This window comes from Lemur catta, chromosome 12 (assembly GCF_020740605.2).
Source record: "Lemur catta isolate mLemCat1 chromosome 12, mLemCat1.pri, whole genome shotgun sequence".
In the NCBI taxonomy this organism is placed as follows: Eukaryota; Metazoa; Chordata; class Mammalia; order Primates; family Lemuridae; genus Lemur; species Lemur catta.
The window spans coordinates 23,821,371-23,845,932 of record NC_059139.1 but is presented as its reverse complement, the minus strand read 5'-3'; the positions used below and the strand labels follow the sequence as shown (position 1 = coordinate 23,845,932).

General features: G+C 36.6%; 1 protein-coding gene across 1 annotated transcript in view; it reads right to left on the bottom strand.

Annotated features, from left to right (window-relative positions):
• The window catches only part of WDR70 (WD repeat domain 70), a 214,126-nt gene extending 189,564 nt beyond the window's left edge, over window positions 1-24,562 (bottom strand). The window contains exons 1-5 of the mRNA XM_045566608.1: window positions 24,439-24,562; window positions 24,276-24,341; window positions 19,931-20,014; window positions 16,195-16,315; window positions 12,705-12,900 (exon numbers count right to left, since the gene is read on the bottom strand). Coding sequence (XP_045422564.1) covers window positions 12,705-12,900; window positions 16,195-16,315; window positions 19,931-20,014; window positions 24,276-24,341; window positions 24,439-24,463 — 492 coding nt within the window. The 5' untranslated portion in view covers window positions 24,464-24,562. The remainder of the gene's footprint in view (window positions 1-12,704; window positions 12,901-16,194; window positions 16,316-19,930; window positions 20,015-24,275; window positions 24,342-24,438) is intronic.

The window sequence follows — 24,562 nt, the reverse complement described above, 5'->3', positions numbered from 1 at the left end:
CCAAACTTGGACTCTCTACCACAGAACGTGCCAGCCAGGGAGTCAGACAAAGTTCATGGAAAACAGGTGCTCACAACGAAAAAGTCACTGTTACATCCAGCCCTTAGTTACAGTCATAAAAATACAACTTTCAATTTTCTGTAGTAATGGAAAACAGGATAGCAAGAATAATGAAATCCTCAATAATCCCAAAGTCTCCGTTTAATTATGAGTTACACTCTTCTTTATCTTAAAAAAGGAGGGGGAGAGAGAGGGAGAGAATCATGCACAAGTAATAGGAATGGTTTAGGAGTACACTTGCTACAGGCTTCTTGGGTGTGGCTCCAGGCAAAAAAAATTTTTATAAAAAAAAATTTAAAAATTAAAAAAAAAAAAGAAAGGGGGCCGGGCGTGGTGGCTCATGCCTGTAATCCTAGCACTCTGGGAGGCCGAGGCAGGTGGATCGCTCAAGGTCAGGAGTTCGAGACCAGCCTGAGTAAGAGTGAGACCCCATCTCTACTAAAAATAGAAAGAAATTAGCTGGCCAACTAAAAAATATATATAAAAAAAATTAGCCAGGCATGGTGGCACATGCCTGTAGTCCCAGTTACTCGGGAGGCTGAGGCAGTAGGATTGCTTAAGCCCAGGAGTTTGAGGTTGCTGTGAACTAGGCTGACGCCACAGCACTCACTCTAGCCCGGGCAACAGAGCGAGACTCTGTCTCAAAAAAAAAAAAAAAAGGAATGGTTTAAGAAATGATTTTTCACCTCTTTTCTCTGATCCTTCCCACCTGGATTTTTATTTACTTATTTAGTTTCAAGAAAAATAACCAAAAGCCTTCAAATTCTATTTGAAAGAAAGATTTTATTACCATTGTAGATAAGTAAAATAAGTCAGAATGAATAAAAAGCAAGTTTGTCATCAAAAGAAATTATGATATACATTAACATTTCCAATCCAGTGACTTCAGCAATAATATTATATGCAACTACTAACCAGTAATTGAAGTAAAATATAGATTAAAAATAAACTAATCACAGTTGGGCAGTGTAATTTATAATGTACCTACTAATATGTACTCTGGTTATCTTCCTTCCAATTATAGAGCTACCAAAAATTTGAAAAAAATGTTGTGACTAGGAGGGGGCACAAGGAACTACATGGGTGAAGAAATGTCCTATATCTTTAGCATGGTGGTTACACACAGCGTATACAATTGTCAAAACTCATCAAACTGAACTCTTAAGATCTGTGCACATTATTAAATTACACCTCAAAAAACAAAATCACACTTTTAAAAAAGTATGTAAGGAGAGAAAACTACAACTTTTTTCTTACTCGTTTGCCAGGTAGGTTCACAGCAGTTACAATCTATACAATTAAATTAATTAATTAATCTCCTTCTACCTTGTGGCAGCTCTTACAATTATTAAACTGTTAAGAAACTAAATTGTAAGATTAGGGCAAGGCATACATAATAGTTCTTACAGAAATAGATGTTTACTTACACTTCTATGCTTACATTTCTTTTGTTCACTCCTCTATCACTACTTCCACTTTCCACGTAAAAACTAAGGACTGATGTGTCATAAAGAAAAAACAAACTCAAATGTCATAAAATGAACTTTTCAATTATAAAAACCAAAAATGTTCAATTCCACTTGACAACTATTTACTCTGTACACACTATATATAAGGCATAGCTACAGAGGCTATGGGAATTTTTTTAAATTACCATAACTGTTTACATGCAACCCCCTGTACTTGAGGTAATTACATACGTAAAATAGAGACAAAGGAGTTAAGACAAGCACACAAATAATGATTTAACAAGGAAAACAGTTTAAGTTTGCTACAAAAGGCAGAAACCAAGCCTGGGAAGTAGCACATGCTGCTGGCATCTGGAGAGGTTGCCTGGAAGAAATCACATTAGAAATGGTCCCTAAAGGCTGGACAGAATTTTAACAAGCAAAAACTGAAGAATGGGAAAGTAGCATTAAAGTTTTGGTCATTATCAACTCAAAGCTAGTAGACTTCAAGACAGCCTATTCTTATAAAAGATTAGGCATATCCTTGAAAAAATATTCTGAATTACTGATAGAAGCTGTGCTAACTAGGGAATGAATTGTATGATAGTTGTGGAAAATAATTAGAGGAAAGGGTGAGTGACTAAAACTTCCTCTAAAAAAATGTTAATCATGAACTCAACTGAGGGAAAACTGAACTTATTTTGTTTACAGCTATAATTTGCTTCACTAAAAAGGCACATTCCCTTAACTGAAGCATTAAAAATACACTTCCTCGTTAAGATCTCTTACTGAGAGATCTTAAGATTCTCTTACTGAGAATTCTTCTGTAAAGTTAGAAAAAAAATAGTCAGTTTCTGTACATTCATTTCTCTTATGAATGTCTCAATGATTCTCTATATAAATGAACTTTGACAGATACATAGTCAAGCTTGACTAAAGTCTTAGCTGAGGCTAGGTTTATGGAAGCTTTCCTTAATAAAATGAACCAAAAAAGATTACACTTCATTTCTGAAGAAAAACAACAGATAAACAGCAGAACCAGACAGACACAAAAGAATTCAAATGAAATTCATCTATGTTAATATAGTAATCAAATCATAAGAGTTTAAAGATTGCATTAGTATCCATAAACTTTATGGTTTTTGTTCCTTTGGAGAAACGTAGCTAATGTTCACAATGCATGAAATAAAATCAAATATGCAGAATATATAAACATGTCATATAATTAATGTTAAAGGACTATTCATAGGGCTAAGAAGAACAAAAAAACCCAAAGTAAATAAATAAATAACTCGTCATTGCTATAACTGAAAGCAACAAACATTGAGTATAAATATATGCTCACTGCACAGTTGCTGTGTGCCCCCATTATCCATCCTTTGTATTGGCAGCATTAAATTTTCGCTGTATTCCTGGCTTCCAAAAAGAAATACTATACTTCTCAAATGAAACAAGATATAAAGTTCAGAATGAGTAGCCAGATTTAAGTGAGCAAATAGTTGGGCTGATTATTTAATCCCTATGGGAAGAAAATTGACAAATATTTACTGATTTAGTCATTCTTATTCAAATTATTTTATGTATTGAAAAGCTTTACAGGATTCTTTTTTTTTTTTTTTTTGAGACAGAGTCTCCCTAAGTTGCCCAGGCTAGAGTGAGTGCCGTGGCGTCAGACTAGCTCACAGCAACCTCAAACTCCTGGGCTTAAGCAATCCTACTGCCTCAGCCTCCCCAGTAGCTGGGACTACAGGCATGCGCCACCATGCCAGGCTAATCTTTTTTCTATATATATTTTTAGTTGGCCAGATAATTTCTTTCTATTTTTAGTAGAGACGGGGTCTCGCTCTTGCTGAGGCTGGTCTTGAACTCCTGACCTCGAGCAATCCACTCGCCTCGGCCTCCCAGAGTGCTAGGATTACAGGCGTGAGCCACCGCGCCCGGCCTTACAGGATTCTTTATATTCAGGTACATCTCTCCTTAACTTTATGCCTAATTCTTTGTTGTTATTCCTGTTGTGAAAAAGGTATCTCTTTTTCATTTTTAATCCTTTAAACTGGACACTATTAATCTGTTATAACAGTTTTGATTAGTCCCTTTTAAGGTAAAGTCATATCAACTACAACAATATTCTCATCTCTTCCTCACTATGTAGTGTTGATCATTTCAGTTTGATTTAATTGGCAAAAATGTCTGGAATAATATTAACTAATAACATGACAGATACATCTTTATTTCATTCCTGATTTTAAAGAGAATAACTCTATTCCTCCTTAATTATGTATAACACTGACTCTTGGTATGAACCTTGAATGAATTATTTCACATGGTATGAAAATTTCATTTTTAAATATTTTTATTAAGAGATTATTAAATTGTGTTCAATTTCCCTTTTGCTATCTATTAAAATAAATGACCTTAATGATAACAGCTAACATTAATTGAGCACTTTAAATACCAAGCACATTCACTCATTTAATCTATCCACACAACTTGAGTTGAGAATTTTATCAGCCTCATTTTATAGAGGAGAAAAGACAGACACAGCGAGGTTAAGTAATTTGCCAAATATCACACAGCTTTAAAATGAAAGAGCCCAATCTGACTCTAGAATCCCCTCTCTTAATCACTATTCTATATTGCCTCCTTATATCTACATTTTGCTAATTTTTTTAGCCTGGATTTTTATTATAGTAGTTCAGTCAAGAGTGGAAGCTGAGACTTTAGTGGCTACTAACATTGAAGTGATATTAGATTAGACTAAGATGGTAGTAATGGCGACAAAGAGAAGTGGAGAGATCTGGTATATGCTTTGAAGACAGAGCCAACCAGACTTAATAATGGATTAGAGACTGAATGTGAGGTATGAGAGAAAGAGGAATGATGGTGACTAGGTTTTGTGGCCTACTTATAACAAGTGTTTAGAAACTGTTTCTCATGTTTTTATATTAACTTTTATTTATGTCCCTTGATTTTCCTTTTTCCCTTTATTCTTCCTAATTTATGCTTTCTTATGGCATTTCACTTCCTTAGATCCTTTTTTGAGACAAGGTAAGATATCAATAAATAAGTTTATTTACTAGTACTTAGGACTTACTCTATATTCATGTTTGATATTGTTCTCTTTGGGGTTTTTTCTCTATTTCTTCTAGGTTTTTGAACTGAGGTCATAATTGCTTTATAATGAAGGACAATTAACTGTTTGTAATCTCATTAATTGTTTCTAATTATGGGCATAGCCACAATCAGTGTGGAAGCTGGAAAAGTATAAGGCACAAATAAACAATATCCTCACTCCCACAATCCAGAAGCAAGCAATGGAAGTATTTTGTTCCACACATATGTATCATTTAAATTGTTGAAATCATACTGTTTAGTTTTACATCCTTTCCCAGTGCTACTGAAAATTCTTATTAAAGATATTTAGTGACTGCGTAATATTTTATATGACTACACCACAATTTGTCCTTCTCCTTATTATTATTTATATTATTTCCAATCATTCTAATATTTTATATATGTTCGCTATTTTCAATTTTGAGACATGGAACTCTCCCATTAAGAGACAGCTGTGAGGAATCCTAATATAAAACAGAGTTAATCTAGTTAAAAACTGATATGAGGGACCCAATTCCACCACACTATACCACACTCCCAATAGTGCTGCTTCGAAGACATTCTGAAAACCACTATTGTAAGTAGTACTGTGATAATTATCTTTGCACATAAAGCTCTGTCCAAATCTTTTATTATTTCCTTAGGAGAGAATCCTAGAAGGAATATTATTGACTTTAAAGGAAATGAACATATTTAAGGCTCTTGATGCTAATATAGTTTCAACAATAAAAATAATAACTGTCAGAGCTATAGGCTCAATTCCTAGAAATCTACATGTTCATAGCCCTTCAGAGAATATGATAATTTAATAGGCATAATTAATTCAGGCACTAAAAGGATATAAAAATGAATAAGATTCAAAAAACCAGGAGCTTACAGGCTCTCCCATGTCATCTTCAAAGCAATTAAACACTAACACTTCTAAAGACACCAACCTTCACATATCATGGAAGAAATATTTTTTCAAAGAATGATGACCAAAAAATAAATGTGAATTCTCAGCTACCTGAAAGAATATTTTCATAAATTTTATATGAAAACTTCAAACTTGCTTCACTATCTTAGAGAAACAAGGAAGCAATTTCATAACTTTCTTTTTAAAGAAACAATATCTTGTAAGCAATATCCCATATCCTTAAGTATCCGCTTGAGCCCAGGAGCTGGAGGTTGTGATGATGCCATTGTACTCTAGCCTCGGTGACAGAGCAAGACTCTATCTCAGAAAAAAAAAAAAGAAAGAAAGAAAGAAAAGAAACACTGGGTTAAAGAAAGGTTATTTTTAAGAATATTATCCCATTAATTTCAATAATATTTTCTGAAATATTTAGCCACTCATGATATGACCTTGGCAGCTTTTCTATTAAGGAGAATGTCTTTCTAAAAAGCACAGTACTTTATAAGTTTCTGAGCAACAAAAACTCAAATTGCATTCAGAAATCCCCAGATAGTGCCCTGCCTGCAGCGTGGTTTGTTTTCCCTCATTTAGGGGATGGATACTATTATTTGCAATGTGACTTGTGTTACAAATAGCTTAATCTTGCAGCAGTGAGGAAAAGGGATTGAAACAGAAAATGGGAAAGAGACCAGCTAAATGGCTACAGCAAAAGTTTAAGTAGGAGAAACTAACAGCCTGAGTTGGATGTTAGATGTGTTGAATTCAGAATATTCTTGGAGCTTAAATTTGGACATGTTTCATGAGTGGTTAGAAAGTTGTATATGAAGTTAAAATAAGATGAAGCAATGCCTGCAGTTGCCCTGAGTGAACATGAGAGTCATGAGAAAAGAAGATGTAAGAAACTCAACCCAGGCCAAATGTGAAATGATAAAGCAAGCAAGGACAGATCCTTAGAGAATGCCTATAACTGAGGCAATGTAGGGAAATTTGAAGTAGTAAAAAAGACTGCAGCAGAAATATAAGCACTGCCAGAGCAGGGGGTCTGTCTGCTTTATCTATTACTGTATCCCCAACACCTGAAAGTGCCTGACTCAAAGAGGTGCTCAGTAACTATCTATTGAATAAACAGTCTAAGACATATGCAGCAAACCAAGAGTCCAAAGAAATGGCAAAGGAAGAGTTTCAAAGAAGATGTCAGCAGTCTCCAATATTGCAGAGGTTGTAGAATGAGAAAGGTCTCTGAATTTGGACATTTGGATTGGTGACTGGGGAGCTCTGTGAGAAGAGTTTCAGTAAAACAGTAAGGGCAGAAGCTGACAAAAAAGATTTAAGGAGAAAACAGGTGATGAAGTAGCAGTGGCAAATATCGATACTTCTTTTGAGACATTGGGCAATAAAGAGAAAGAGTGGGTTGGACAGTAGCATGGAGGGAAAACTGAGTTACAGGAAGATATTGGTATGTTTGCAAGCTTTGAGCCAAGAGGAATAGAAAGTAAAAAAGGCTGAAAGCAAAAAATGAAACGAAAGATACAAAAGGTTAATAATGATGGATACAAATATGAGAGATAAAAGGAGAGGAAATCAAGAGAACCTATAGAAGAGTTAAACCTTGATAAGTGAATGGGACAATTCTGATGTATCCCAAATTGTAAAACCATAACTAGCATTCTGATATCAATCCCTAGTAATTTTGCTTAGTATTACCTCAAACTATATTTCCTGAAGGAAATAAATTCAGTTTCTCCATCAACAAGAAAAGAACTACTAGACCTTAAGTCCTACCAAAAAAACAAAATTCTTTCAAGGTTAGAAATATTTGAATTCAATGTTGAAACAAGGGCCTCAAATGCTGCTCTGCAAATTACCTAAAAGGAAGCATGCTAACTTGTCTACCTATATCACACAGTAACATTCAGGTTAAAGACATTAATCAGTAGATTTCCTTTGTCAATTATCCCTGATCTATTATTGCTTGATCTAGAAGACTGCCAACATCTCCCATATCGGAATCAACATGAGAACACACACAACAAAGCAGAAAAGTTGTTCTCACTCAAAACCTAAAAAACCACCTGAGGTTGTCATCCATCTAGTGTCAAACCACACAGTCTGAAAATTGAAGACCTTCATTCAAGGCCAATATAATTTATATAATTAGTTATAATTCAGTGGAAGGCCATTGCAAAGTTACATTCAGATTTCCAAATTTCTAAGCTGTTTCACCCACCATCTTGCCCCAACCTTTGAAATACTGGTTGTGCTGTAAGTCAGAAAGAGAACTAGGAGATACGGAAAAGAAATAAGGACCCACTCCTGTTTTGTCTTCCTCCTAAAGGTTTCAGAGATAACTCAACAACAATGCTACTAAGCTTTGTGTTATCAATCAGTGCACACTTTCAAAACTAAGGCAGTTGTTGAGAAATATCACTAACAGCCTTGCCTTGACCTCCATATAATTTTAGCAGCATTTTCTTTCTTACCATGTTTATAAGAGAAAAGGTACAACCACAAAAACACTTAAAAATTTGCGTCCAAAAGAACCAGTGCATATCATCCTATAAAAACCAGAAAACTGTCAGTTTCCTGATATACTTTAATCCCAGCTGTGAAAGGCTTAAGCTTCCAAGTGGGCTTCTGAACCTCTTATCCAACCATGATTTAACTTCTCTGCCTAGCTGCATTTTGGGTTGACTCATGTAACAGTTCCAAGTCAAAGATTTGATCTTCCTTACCAATTCACTGTTCTAAACGTGCTGATTTTCCCATCATCCTAATATAATGTTGTACATTGTGCCTTTGTTACTTCCATTCACTTTTCCTAGACATTATATAACCTACAACCATCATATCCATCAAAATACAACCCTCAAAAATAAAATACCTAGGAATATTTTTCTAGATCTGTGAAAAATGATATTGGTATTTTAATAGGGATTGCATTGAATCTATAGATCACTTTCGGTAGTACAGACATTTTAACGATGTTGATTCTGCCAATCCATGAGCATGGTATCGTTTTCCACCTGTTTACGTCCTCTGCTATTTCCTTCCTCACTGTTTTGTCATTTTCCCTGTAGAGGTCTTTCACCTCCTTAGTTAAATATATTCTTAGGTATTTTGTTTTCTTTGTTGCTATTGTGAAAGGTACTGAGTCTTTGATTCGGTTCTCAGTTTGACCATTGTTGGCGTATGTGAATGCTACTGATTTGTGCACATTGATTTTTAACCTGAGACTTTGCTAAATTTATCAATTCCAGTAGTCTCGTGGCAGAATCTTTGGGGTTTTCTAGATATAAGGTCATACTATCAGCAAAAAGTGATAGTTTGACCTCTTTTAGCCCCATGTGGATACCCTTGATTTCCTTCTCTTGTCTGATTGCTCTGGCTAGGACTTCCAGCACTATGTTGAAGAGAAGTGGTGATGGAAGGCAACCTTGTCTGGTTCCAGTCCTGAGCATTTGTCCCCCTAAACAAGACTGCAAATAGCCAAAGCAATCCTGAGCAAAAAGAATAACACTGAAGGCATCACACTGCCTGACTTCAAAATATACTACAAAGCTATAACAACCACACAGCATGGTACTAGCATTAAAGCAGACACATAAATCAATGGAGCAGAATAGAAAACCCAGAAATAAATCCATGTATTTACAGCCAACTGATGTTTGACAAAGGCACCAAGAACATATATTAGGGAAAGGACAGTCTCTTCAATAATGGTGTTGGGAAAACTGGACATCCATATGTAGAAGAACGAAACCAGACATCTATCTCTCGGCATAGACAAAATTCAACTTAAAATGGATTAAAGACCTAAATGCAAGATCCAAAACTGTGAGATTACTAGAAGAAAACAGAGGAAACACTTCAGGACACTGGTCTAGGGACAGATTTTATAGATAAGAGGTCCAAAGCACAGACAATAAAAGCAAAAATGGACAAATGGAATTACATCAAATTAAAAAGCTGCACAGCAAAGGAAACAATCAAAAAAGTGAAAAGACAACCTACAGAATGGGAGAAAATATTTACAAACTATTCATCCAAGGCATTCATATCCAGAATATATTAGGAAATCAAATTAACTCAACAGCAAAAAAAAAAAAAAAAACCACAATCTAATTTTTAAATGGAAAAATAATCTGAATAGACATTTCCCAAAATATGACACACAAATAGCCAACAAGGTATATAAACTCAACATCACTAATCATCTGAGAAATGCAAATCAAAATCAAAATGAGATATTATTTCATCTCATTTACAATGGCTATTTTTAAAAAGACATAAAATTTAACAATGCTGGTGAAGATGCAGAGAAAAAGGAACTCTTATGCCTTCTTAGTAGGAATAGAAATTAGCATAGCCATTATGGAAAACAGTATGAAGGTTCCTCAAAAAACTAAATAGAACTAGCATATGATCCAGCAGTTCCACTACTGAGTATGTATACAAAAGAAAGAAAATCAATATATTGGAGAGATATCTATTATACATTACCTATCTATTATACATTATCTATTACTGCAGCACTATTCACAATAGCTTAAATATGGGATCAACCAATGTGCCCATCAGTGGATGAATAAAGAAAATGTGGTGTATATATATATACAGAATGGAATGTTAGCCACAAAAAAAGAATAAAATCTTGTCATTTGCAGCAACTGCAGGTCATTATAGTAAATGAAATAAGCTAAGCACAAAAAGACAAATATTGCATGTTTTCTCACTCATATGTAGGAGCTAAAAAAGTGGATCTTATGAAGATAGAGATTGGTGGTTACCAGAGGCTAGGAAGGGTAGGGGGTCAGGGGAGATAAAAAGACGTTGATTAATGTGTCAAAATATATAGTTAGATAGAAGAAATAAGGCCTAATGTTCCATAAATCAGTAGGGTGACTACAGTTAATAATTCATTGTACATAGCTAGCATAATTCATATGTTCCTAGCACAGAGACAAATATTCAAGGTGATGATGGATAATCCAATTACACTAATTTGATCTTTATACATTATATGAATATATCAAAACTATCACATGTACCCAAAATATATTTACATCTATTACATATCAATAAAAAAAACACTAAAAATGTAACTATCATATGGTCCAGCAATCCCACTACTGGGTATATATCGAAAAGAAAGGAAATTAGAGCAGGGCTTGGTGGCTCATGCCTGTAATCCTAGCACTCGGAGGCTGAGGTGGGAGGATTGCTTGAGGCCAGGAGTTTGAGACCAGCCAGAGCAAGTGCCAGACCTGGTCTCTACAAAAATAGAAAAAAAAATTAGCCAGGTGTGGTGGTGCGTGCCTGTAGTCCCAGCTACTTGGAAGGCTGAGGCAGGCAGATCACTTGAGCCCAGGAGTCTGAGGTTGTAGTGAGCCATGATGATGCAACTACACTCTAGCCTGAGTGACAGAGCGAGACTGTCTCAAAAAAAAAAAAAAAAAAAAAAAGGAACTTAAAACAATAATGAAATCGACAAAGATAAGTCTGGCTTTTATTATCCCACTGTGATAGCAATTCTAAATATTGTCAGTTTAGACACTATTTTTTGTTGTTTTTAATATTATGGTTACGGTTGAGTTTTAATTATATACGTGTGAGCTTCAATTAACACATTTTAATTACTTATCTTTTAATAAACATTGTATTCTACATGAAGTTAATTTGGAGAACTCTCAGTTATACAGCCTGTACCACACACATGTACAAACACACTTAGCCATGCAGGTTTCCAGATAATGTTTTTAATGGTGCAGAACCACTCAAGCTTATTTCAAGGATAACTTTATATCTTTAATCCCTGTTGTACTTCACATTCCTGCATTTAAACAGTAGATTCAAAATAAACAATGATTATAAAGACAAATAAACAAAAGGAGTAAATTCAATTGTTTTCTACGAATGCCAGGAAAAAAAAAAAAAAGATGGTACAAGGTTGGCAAAAGAATTCAGAAAGGCAAAGTTTGAATGCCTCAACTGCTTTGCTTTCACCAAAAACATTCTAAAGCAATGAATCATTTAATGACAATGTTTGTCATCATTTAGCCATTTTCTCTGATTTTTACAGAAGAAAACTTTAGAAGTTTTCACCAAATATAACAGAAGATGATGAATTTTCTGGTAAAGAGAGTTTAGTGAAAATATTTAGACTACAGAGATACCTAAAAGCCACTAGGATTGATATCAAAGGAAAAAAGATACGGTCAACATTGCAATTTTTGGAATTTATCATAAAACATATTTTTAATAAAATTTATCCTTTTTTATTCTTAAATTTCTCTTTTCCTAATTTTACATATGGACACACACAAATATGTATATGTGCATCTGTGTATATATATACACACACACACACATATCTGTTGTTTCATGTGAAAGAAAAATTTATAAAATTGAAATTAAAAACTATTTGATCAACTATGGATAAACATATTGCTACACAAATTTGCTATACTGTGTACTGAACATGAATATGTAAACAATATCTATTTTGACAGTGACAGACTTAAAAAGGCTGTGTGTTTCTTTTCTATTATCAGTTTTCATTTTATCTCATAATTATTACTGAAAATATTTCATCATATAGAGAAGGGATGTGTTAAAAAATTATCTCCTCCAGGTGTCACATACACAAAGTACACCATTAGTTTTCCTTATTACTTTTTCCTTTCACTATTTTGGAGGTTATATATTTTATTTCTATTCTTAGGGCAATTACTCTTAAAATTATAACTTGCATAGCTGGCTTAAACTAAAGTTAAGTATTATCTCTAGCCTCCTCCCAAATAATACCTCAGAATGAATGAACTCTGATTCTACTCTCCCATCTTCCACTTCATTGTTGATAACAATTTTAGATTTATTGTTTTTAAATCTCCTCAAATTTATTCACCATCATTATTATTTATACTCAATATGCACATATATATGTATTTAATAGAGTTAACAAAATCTTTTACTAATTTCTTTTTAACACATCACTGGCTTCTCTCCATTTATTATTTTTGAGTTGTTTCCTTCCCCTGAAGCTCTTTCAATAAGGGCTCTCAGTAATAAATGCAGATTTTTTTTAATTGGCTCTTACTCATGAATAACAGTTTAGCAGGGAACTAATCCCTACATTACCTTAAAGGTACTACTCTACCGAATTCTTAAATTATCACTGAAATACTTACTTCCTCCTCTTCGTCTTCCTCCTCCTCTTCTTCCTCTGCTTCTTCTTCTTCATTAAGAGGTGGAGGTAAAGGACCAAGGATATCTTCCTCCATAAGATTATCTGGTTCTTCTATCATTTTAGGGGGTAAAGGAGGGCCAATTAACTCATCATCAGAAGAATCAGAACTCTCTTCACTTTCACTGCTACTTGTGTCCCTGAAAATACAGAAACAGAAACTCTCTGCCTCTGCTACAATATAGCAGCACAATTCACAATTGCAAAGATGTGGAAACAACCCAAGTGCCCATCAGTACATGAGTGGATTCATAAAACGTGGTATATGTATACCATGGAGTTCTACTCAGTCATAAAAAACAATGGTGATCTAGTACCTCTTGCATTATCTTGGATAGAGCTAGAACCCATTCTATTAAGCGAAGTTATCACAAGAATGGAAAAACAAGCACCACACGTCCTCACCATCAAATTGGTATTAACGGATCAACACTAAAGTGCACATATAGTAGTAACATTCATCAGGTGCCTGGCAGGTGGGAGGGGCAGGAGGGGATGGGCATATTCAGACCTAATGGATGTGGTGGGCACCGCCTGGGGGATGGACACCCTTGAAGCTCCAAGGGTGGGGCAAAGTCAATATATGTAACCTAAACATTTGTACCCCCGTAATATGCTGAAATAAAAAATTTTTTAAATTAAAAAAAGAATACACTCTGGAGATAGTATTGATTTCTCAGGAAACCTTGCTTTCCTTTTAACAACTGGGTTGTATAAATATTTTAAAATTTTTAATTCAAACATTAAATATTTAATGCAAATATGTTAGAGGCTCATTAGATCATTATTACTAAAGAAACAAAAGAACAAGAGAATGTGGCAGAATTACAAAATACTAGATGTATAAGAATGAAAACCACTGAGATAACCAATGCCTCTATTAACTAAAATTTTAATCCAATCACTGTTTGCCACAGGAGCAAATAAAGCCAACAAATAAAGTTAATATTACTCCCAAAATATTTCCATATAATTTCTGAAATACAAATTATTTCTCAGTGCTAATCCAAGTTTGCCAAGTTGCTAAAACATTAAATGTAGCATTTTCAGATTCTAAAAACACCTTACTCTAGGGCATATCATACTGATTCCCAACTGTTTTTCTATCTGCCTCACCTAAGGACTATTATCCACTCTCGTTAAAGTCTCTATCAAACACCTCCAGGCATTCTGAAAGCCACCACCATCCACTATCCCTCCACTCCCCACCAAAGAGTTGAGATTTCAGCATTCCTAGTTATATTAATTAATCTTTCAAATATCTTATAGGATTAAAAGTGTCACTGCCTTCTAATGAACTATCTCTGGTATGTAAGCTCCAAGAGAGGAAAAATTTCTGTTTTGTTCTTTGTTGTGTTTCTAGCACCTAAATGATGCCTGACATATAGCAGAGGTACTCAGTATCTATTGAAAGAAAAACTGAGATTTTTCTTTTCGTTTTACACTAGGTTCAAAATTAAAAGGAATAAATTCTCACAGAGATAAGAGCTAGTAAACCTCCATAAAGATGTCAGTTTCCAGATTTGAGCCAGGCAATGGTTTAGCTCACCATCTCCAGCACCAAAAGCCTTCTTTCTAATTGAACAAATTAAGCTTAGTTTATAATGAGGGTCTTCACACTTGAGAGTTCCCTCTGCTGGCTCATTCTTCTCAGAGATAGTTACACAGCCTCTTTCTCATCATTCAAGTTTCCTCAAATGTCTCCTCCTAAAAGAGGCCTCAAAGTACACTAAACTTTAATGTATATACCCGTCCCCATTACCTTACTTTATCTTCATTATTTACAACCTAAATTATCTTCTTTGGCCAGTTATTTACTTGTATATAATTTGTTATCCATCCCTTCAAATACCCCCACCACAATATGAGCTCAACAAGAACAGAGGTCTCATCTGACTTCCTAATTGCTATCTTCCCAGTGCCTAAAACAATGCCTAACCCATAGCACATGCTCAATAAATAATAGTTGAATGACTGAATAAATTTATATTAAGCTATTCCCACTCAAATTTTCTCCCTTATGATTAAAGCACAAGTTCCCAGCTGTACTGGCTTAGAAGTCACAGACTTCTTTAATACAAAATTATTCAAGCCATCCAGAGCTACAAACTAAAATGTTGACCCTTAGCACTCATGCTAAGTTAACTGAGTTAACTAGTTCAGAAGTAAGCACTGAACTGAGAGCTAAATGGATCTGTATTGACTTCATGGCTGATTATCCAGGACTAATACCCATATAAAATCTGGATGGAATGCATTAGGTTCTATACAGCTTCTAATTCCATTTCTGGCTTTTTGCTTCTACAGTGCACAAACCAAAAAAATAAAGAATTTTTAACATATTTTCATATTCTGAAAAATAAAGTCCATGAAAGTATGTTCAAAAATGTCCCTGACAGAAAACAGAATACATTCCAAGTTTAAAATATGCCTTGATTCAACATGGTGCCAAGACATGAACTAGAGCCTGAGAAACAGTACGTAGTGGATGAGAAAATAGTTGTGTCAAATTCTTTTTTTTTTTTAATTTCTCAGTTGACTTTTTTTTTTGAGATATAGTCTCACTCTGTTGCCCAGGCTAGAGTGCCGTGGCGTCAGCCTAACTCACAGCAACCTCAAACTCCTGGGCTCAAGCAATCGTTCTGTGTCAGCCTCCCAAGTAGCTGGGACTATAGGCATGCGCCACCATGCCCAGCTAATTTTTTTTATATATATTTTAGTTGTCCAGCTAATTTCTTTCTATTTTTAGTAGAGACAGGGTCTTGCTCAGGCTGGTCTCGAACTCCTGACCTCGAGCGATCCACCCGCCTCGGCCTCCCAGAGGGCTAGGATTACAGGCATGAGCCACCGCGCCCGGCCATAATTTTTCTTAAGAAACAATTCATAGCCAGGCAAAAAGTCACAACGTTTTGTTTGAGTCCATTACCAATTTGGTCACTGACTCCTGTTGCCCTGTAAAAGTTACTTGATTTCTGAATGTTTACATGTGCTTTCCTAAATATGAAAAATGTTAGGGGCATTGATTTACTGATGCTTTGAGTAGTGGAAAGGCCCAGTACATTTGCCATAACTAACTAAATACTCAACCGCAGCAAGGTAGTTCCAACAATTCCCAGAACGTGACCCTCGTTCCAGGCTCAAAGTAATTTTTCAAGCTGTTCCCTAAAGTGCAGCCCTAGGATGAGGTAATCACAAGAGAACACTAAATTGAATTCTAAGCTTCCTAGGAAGCACAGCAAAAAGGGAAATGGTATAATAAAAGAAATCATTTAGAAAAGAAAGAGAGTTTTTTCGGTCCAGGTCCTAAATTCTAGAAATAACTTATTATATGCATTCTAATATAGTATAAAACATCTTGGATTATGCTTTGCTGTAAATATAGATGCTCTTGAAGTATACTTTTTTAAAAACAGGATTTTGAGAAAATCAGGCACCTGGAAGATGATTTTGAGCAATCCCTGACCACAGTTGAGCCTGAAGATGTTGGTTCAATATCTTCAATTTGTCTTCTCAATTCTTTCTCTCTGTTCATTTCTTCCTCTTTTTCTCTTGCTTCTAAAAAGATTAAAAAAAAAAATCCAACAGGTAGACTTCAAAATTTGTCACTATTAGAGAGGCTGAAAATTAACATAGTCATAAAGATGTAACTTAAAGTTTTACCAGTAATAGCAAAAAAATTATCAACCTATGGTATGAGCTACTGCAGAAAACAGTATGGCGGCTCCTCAAAAAGTTAAAGAATTACCATGTGATCAGCAATTTCACTTCTGGCAAAAAAGCAGGGTCTCAAAAAGGTATTTGTACACCCATGTTCACAGGAGCGTTGTTCATAATGGCTAAAAATGTGGAAACAACCAAAGTGTCCAATGGATTAGCAAAATGTTGGATATCCATACAATAGAATATTATCTAGCCTTAAAAAGGAAGGAAATTATGTTTTATGCTACATTTTAAATAAACCTTGAAGACTCTGCTAAGTGAAATAAACCAAGCATAAAAAGACAAATATTGTTTGATGTCACACATAATGAGGTAACCTAGAGTAGTCACAATCAGAGACAGAAAGTAGAATGGTGGTTACCAGGGGCTAGGGGAAAAGAGAATGAAGAATTGTTGTTTAATGAATATAGAGTTCCAGTTTTACAAATGAACAGTTATGGAGATGGATGGTGGTGGTGTCTGCACAACACTACATCTAAGGCTGGGCACGGTGGCTCACGCCTGTAATCCTAGCACTCTGGGAGGCCGAGGCAGGCGGATTGTTTGAGCTCAGGAGTTCGAGACCAGCCTGAGCATGAGCAAGACCCCGTCTCTACTAAAAATAGAAAGAAATTATATGGACAGCTAAATATATATATATAGAAAAAATTAGCCCAGCATGGTGGCACATGCCTGTAGTCCCAGCTACTCAGGAGGCTGAGGCAGGAGGATTGCTCGAGCCCAGGAGTTTGAGGTTGCTGTGAGCTAGGCTGACGCCACGGCACTCTAGCCCGGGCAACAGAGCGAGACTCTGTCTCAAAAAAAACAAAGAAAGTTCAATACATTTAATTTGTCCACAAACATCAAAGGCAGACACACTCTTGAGATAATTTTCCAAAAATTAAAACATCTAATAACTAACCAAATTCCTCCTAGGAAGAATGTCTACATGCTTTACTAAGAAAAATTATAGGAATTAAAAATAATACTTATGAAGTATTTTACTGTTTATAAGGTACTATGCCCAACATCTTATTCTCTTCAAGAAACTTCCAAGTTAGATCTTATCATTATACCCACCTAACAGATGGGGAAATGAAGGATCAGAAATTTGAAAACCCATCCGATCTTACTCATCTAGTAGAACGTGGGGCTGAGCCTCAAACTCAGGTCCCCCCAACCAAATCCCAAACTCTTTCCAATGGATTGTGCCATTTTAACACATTCTCCAAAGAAGCAGGATTTTATTTTTTAACAGGTAGTTTTACAGTTCTAAATTCAATTCAATCTCCTTAAATATATACTGAGAAGCTATCTTGCAAGGCATGGTACTGCGGACTATAAAATTTAATAAAACTGAGTAAGACAATCCCTGTTCAAAGCATTTTGTATGAAATGCTTAAAGAGGTAAATACAAGACACCCTACGATAGTATAAACATTCACTAAAATGTTTATAAACTATTTAAATGCCTCAGATAGCATATCTTTGTAACTTGTTTGAGGATATTAAATTTGTTCCATCTTTTTTTTGAACCCAGGAACACAGCTTCAAGTTGCCCTGAATATACATACATTCCCTGTCTGATTGTTTTAGATATGGTAACAATATTACAGTATAATATGAAATATATTTGGACTCTGCCCTGTGTTCCTGTCAGAGCTCCTAAACCCCTTGGAATTTCCTGAGTGATAGGAATCGTCTTTTGTTATTCACTAGGAGCCCCTTTTGATCCCACCTGAGTTTATGCTACTAAAGTAACTTAGGGTGGGACCCCAAGATAGCCTCAGAATAGGGATACTCATCAGCAAGACCAAGTGATTGATGACTGAAACTTTTAGCCCTACCCACCAACCTTCAGGAACAGGGTGGGGAATAGGAGATTATGCTCTATATAAACTCTTGAACCACTAGATTTGATGAGCCTCAGGGTAGTTGAACACATGGAGATGCTAGAGGATTGGTATATCAACAGAGGGCATGGAAGCTCCACACCTCCCCCACCCAATACCTTGCCCAATGCATCACTTCATCTGACTGTTCATCTATAACCTTTATATTATCCTTTATAATAAACTGGTAAACCTAAGTGTTTCCCTCAGTTCTGTAAGCTGTCCTAGCATATTATCAAACCCAGGCAGGGAGTCATGGGAATCCTAATTTATAGCTAGTGGATCAGATACACAGGTCACAACCTGGGACCTGCAATTAGTGTCTGAAGTGAAGACAGTCTTCTCCTGTAGTCTCCAGGTAGATAGAGTCAGAACTGAAGTGAGTTATTAGACACCAAGTTGGTGTTCACTGTAGAACTGCTTGATGTTTAGGGAAAAAGTTCCACACATCTGGTGTCAAAAGTAAAGTATTGAGTGGAGTAGGAAAAACATTTGTTGTTTCCTGTCCTTTACAGGAATTTTGGTTAAGCTTTTTAAAAGAATCCATATCACTTTAAGATATATATAAAAATACTTATGGATAAAATGATACGCATAGGATTTGCTCAAAATAATCTGAAAAGGGGGAAGTAAATAACACTAGCCATGAATTGTTACAGTAGTTAAATCTGAGTGATAGGTATATGGTACCTTGTTACTATACTACTGTGCTTGAAATTTCACATAATAATGAAGGTTTTTTAAAAAATAGTATATGTAGCTTTCTTTTCGCCACACAAAAAAAATGTTTTTCTTTCAAAGACCAAAAATATTTTGTGACAAGTTCTCTGCCCAAATATTAGACATTGCTGCTATACCAACAACTGTAAGTACCATAACAACATTCATTTAAATTTTTCCAGGAGTCCTGTCTGATTCCTACCCCTTCTGCTCTATGAAGTTACATCTAACCCTTCTCTAGTATAAGAATGATCTGAATCAGATGCAAAGAAAGCAGAAGAGTCAGCCTCCTCTGAAGACCCTCAGGTAGTACCTAGAATTGCCAACCATCTGGTATCAAACCAGTCTGAAAACTGGGGACTTCATTAAATGTCTATTATAACTCATTAAAGCAGGGATTCAACAGCAGCAGCTACATTCACTGTATGTCTCAATTTTCTATGCTGTCTGGGTCAACAGTCAGTATTGTATACGGCTCTGAGAGCCACTTCAGGCCCAGCCTTCCAAACACTGGTTCCACTGTAAGCAGGAAAGAAAACAGGGAAATGAGAGTCAGATAGAGGTGGGAGGAGAGGTAATAAAGAAATTGCTTTTGATTCCTACAAATTAAGTGAAAATTCTTGTTTGTTCATAGAACACACTTTAAAAAGATTTTAGTACTCATACTTCTAATCTTATTTAGATATAACTTTTACTATTTTTAAAAGAAAAAAAAAACCCTTCAAGCCTGCTTCCAAAAGAAACCACACATAGGGTCTTTCAACAATTTTGTAATTTTCTGTCTTATAACTGCCAACATATTGTGTAAAATATACACAGTATTTAGACCAATAATAGGACAAATATCTGAACTTCTTACCCAGTGTTTTACGACTTCTTTCCACAGCTGTTCTTCGAGTTTGTTCAAACATTGCTTCCAAGTCAAAGGTACGAGCTTTTTTCCCTAAAACAGGAACAAGTGAAAGACTGTGATTGTCTTTCAATAAGCTGGCCAAACTTTAGGTACTTAATACTTACTGATTGACCAATAACCACTTGGTCTGTGTAGTTTATAGCATAGCTCCAAGATAACCATAAAACATCAAGGAAGAAAGAGTTTAGTTCACAGATAACTTTTAATGACAATCTTTTCACTATATCATTAACCAGCCAACTTTCCTGTTCTTCTCTAATTTACCTAGATCTGCCCCACCCCTGCCTTGAAACAACAACACTGGAGTGGCAGGCAGAATGGAGAATGCACATAACGTAATCCCTGGAACCTGTAAAAATGTTACAGTACACAAACAAAAGGTACTTTGCAGATATAACTAGAATTATGGACTTTAAAATAGGTAGATTATCCTAGTTAGCCCTTAAAAGCAAAAATGCACAATAGGTATAGCAGAAGTGCTTCTTGTTATGACAGGGGAGTCCATTCATCATCTGTGGTGAACGTACCTTGCTCTTGCTGTGTAAACCTATCTTGTCCTTCCTTAATAAACTTCATTTCACACTTCAAAAAAAAAAAAAGATATAGCAGAAGTCATCAGAGAGATTCAAAATGTGAGAGGGACTTGAGGCAGTGTTGTTGGCTTGAAGATGAAGGGGACAACATGAGAAGCAAGGCAGGTATTTTAAGGAGCTAAGCCTGATAGCCAGGAGGGAAACAGAGACCCCAGCTCCACTGCAAGCAGAAACCTCCCTCTCCCTACCACAGTCCCCAAATACGAGCCTAGGCCCCCTGACACCTTGATTTCAGGCTTGATACCTAGAGTAGAAAAATCAGTATAGCCTATCTGGACTTCTGACCTAGAGAACTATAAGATAACAAATCTGTATTTTTTTAAACTTATTATAGCAACTTATTACAGCAACAATAAAAACATACAAATGGTAACTTTTTGAGTACATTATGTTAAACGTAATATCAAAACTCCCAAAGAACCAACACTAAATGTGAGTAGTGAAGCAAAGGAACTGGGGTTGATCCCCAGTAACTTTATCAGAACACTTAGAACTTTCCCCTACTTGGCATAAACATATGCACCGTGCTTTTCTCACTCTTGAGTAAAGGAATGAGATACTAGAATGGAGGATTTAAAAATTATAGACTGGCCAACTGTGGTGGCTCAGGCCTGTAACCTCAACACTTTGGGAGGTCAAGATAGGAGGACCTCTTGAGGTCAGGAGTTCAAGACCAGCCTGCACAACATAGAAAGACCCATCTCTACAAAAAATGAGAAAAATTAGCCAGGTGTGGTGGCATGTGCCAATAGTTCCATCTACTAGGGACGCTGAGGCAGAAAGATTGCTTGAGCCCAGGAGTTCGAGGCTGCAGGGAGCTATGATTATGCCACTGCACTCCAGCCTGGGCAGGAGAATGAGACTCTCCCTCACAAATAACATAACATCAAATAAAATAAAATCTATAGACCAAGTATGTATGAACACAACCCAAGGCAAAGTATAAATCCTCAAACATTGACCTCAGACATGTAAATCTAATGTTTCATTATTATCATAGAATTAACACCTACTGATCAAAACAAAACCTTGAGAAAAAGTTCAGGGAAATTAGTAAGAGTCTCAATGTTTGTTTTGTTTTCTGTTTTTTTTTTAGAGACAGGTCTCACTCTGTTGCCCAGGCTGGAGTGCAATGGCAGGATCATAGCTCACTGTAGCCTCAAAATCTTGGGTTCAAGGGATCCTCTTGCATAAGCCTGCCAAGTAGCTGGGACTACAGGCACCCACCACCATGCTTGGCTATTTTTTTATTTTTACTTTTTGCAGAGATGAGGATCTCACTATGTTGCCCAGGCTGGTCTCAAACTCTTGGCCTCAAGGAATCCTCCCACCTCAGCCTGCTAGATTGCTGATATTATAAGCGTGAGGCACCAGGCCTGGCCAAAGCAATGTTTAGATGAATAGCACTTGAAAAAACATTTTTCATGTATCAGGCTGCCAAAGATTTATTTACTTTCATTGTTTTTTCTACTTTTTAAACATAATAATATGTACTCTTATGTTGGTAGGGATATGGTAAAAATGGCATTCTTACATTGTTGACTTTGGTGTAAACTGAAACAACTTTTCTGAAGGGTACTATAGCAGTAAGTATCAAGAAGCTTTAAAACATACCCAATTTTTAGTTAGTTTTTAATATTTACATTTCTGAATAAAGTAGTCCCCCTTTTAGAAACCTACCCTATAGAAATACACATCAAAAATCCTTTTACAAAAAGAAAGAAAAGTGTTATTCATAAAAATGTTCATTTTAGCATTATTGATAAGTTAAAATTAGAAACTAGAGAAATGTTAAAAAACGTTACAAATTATGGCAGTCTACTATTCGGTCATTAAAAATGTTTTGGAAGAGCATTTTATAATATGCAAAAATCTTCACAGTATTTAAGAATAATATAAACTTATTCATAAGTATATTAATGTTTTAACATACAACAGAAAACACTGAAAAGCAACTTAAATTTTAAGTCTTGATTTCTAGACTATGAAAGTATTTTTACTTTCATCCTTATATTATTAATAAGTGGGTTTTTGTTTGTTTGTTTGTTTGAAACAGGGTCTCACTCTATCCCATGACAGTGCAGTGGCATTGTCATAGCTCACTGCAGCCTCAAACTCCTGGGCTGGGCTGAAGTAATCCTCCTGCCTCAGCCTCCCAAGTAGCTGAAACTACAGGCACATGCCACCACACCTGACTGATTTTTCTATTTTGTGTAGAGATGGGAATCTCACTATGTTGCTTAGGATGGTCTCGAACTCCTGGCCTCAAGTGATCCTCCCACCTCGGCCTCTCAAAGTGCTGGGGGGGTTACAGGTGTGAGCCACCATGCCTGGCCAGTAAGTGTTGATTCTGAAAGTAGGGAGGAAAGTTTTAAAAAACAACTAAAATAAAAATAAGTACTATAAGGCCAGGCGTGGTGGCTCATGCCCGTAATCCTAGCACTCTGGGAGGCCGAGGCAGGAGGATCACTTGAGCTCAGGAGTTCGAAACCAGCCTGAGCAAGAGTGAGACCCCGTCTCTACTAAAAATAGAAAGAAATTATCTGGCCAACTAAAAAAAATATATATATAGAAAAAATTAGCCGGGCATGGTGGCACATGCCTGTAATCCCAGCTACTCGGGAGGCTGAGGCAGAAGGATTGCTTGAACCCAGGAGTTTGAGGTTGCTGTGAGCCAGGCTGACGCCACTGCACTCACTCTAGCCTGGGCAACAGTGCAAGACTCTGTCTCAAAAAAAAAAAAAAAGCAAAAATAAGTACTATAATTACCCTTTTGTAGCCCTCACCACCTAGGAGACAGTAAATAAGTAACTCAAGACATTAGCTGAATAAGTGAATTAACAGAAGCTCTAGACACATTAGCCTAACATTTGTTCTCTCTAAGACTCAATTGTGGAAAAACAATTTACATATGATTATTACTGGCTGTAATGTTTTTAACAGGTGACTACGACCATTTGAGATCTTTTTCTTAACTTCATAAGATGCCATGACTAGGATCTACAGAGGGACTGAAGTGAAACATTCTGGAAGAGAAAGAATTGAATTAGTGGGGGGTGGGGCAGGTGCTCACACCTGTAATCCGAGCACTCTGGGAGGCCAAGGCAGGAGGATCACTTGAGCTCAGGAGTTCGAAACCAGCCTGAGCAAGAGCGAGACACCCCCCCCACCTGTCTCTACTAAAAATAGAAAAAACTAGCTGGGTGTGGTCGTGGGGTCCTGTAGTCCCAGCTACAGTTTGAGGCTGCAGTGAGCTATGATGACTGCACTCTAGCCTGGTGACAGACTGAGACTCTTGTCTCACAAAAAACATTTGAATCAAAAAGGCCTGTATGACCATTATAATATCACTTAATGGCCCATTTATTGCCAAAAGGGTAACCTCTATAAGGACTACTCAATCCTCAGTTCGAAGTCTCAGGACGCAAATATCCTCCGAGTGGATCACAAAAGCAATCTGCCTTTCTCTCAGAGCTTCTCCTAAGTGTCACCTGAGCCGATTTCAACAGACAAGCAGGTTAGAAGACAAACGGGGAAGTGTCCAGAAACTGCAATGTATACACGGGAGCTAAAGACATTCCGAGTTGGTACAGCGGAAGGTGCCGGACAGAAATGACAGCTTGGCTTCCCCTCCTAACCTACGGCTCTTAAAAACCTCTGCCAAAGGACACAAGACTCTGCCTGGGACAGTCACTCACCGAACCCGGTGAAGCCCATGGTAACTGCCAGCTGCGGGTCCGATCCCGACGAGTCTGAGCCTGTCACTGGGGCAAAAGAAGAAAAGAAAGGAGTCTCATTAGTGCTGCGCCCCCGGCTTCCCGGCACCGCCCACCCTGCCAGGACTAGCCTCACGAAACCCACCTTCGCTGGGCCCCGAGCGCTCCATGGCTGGCCACACACCCAGTACCAGCCGTAGTCACATCCAAACAGCTGCGGCTAACTGCAAACCCGCGGCAAACCGGGGAGGAAGTACCGCCTCCGAGCG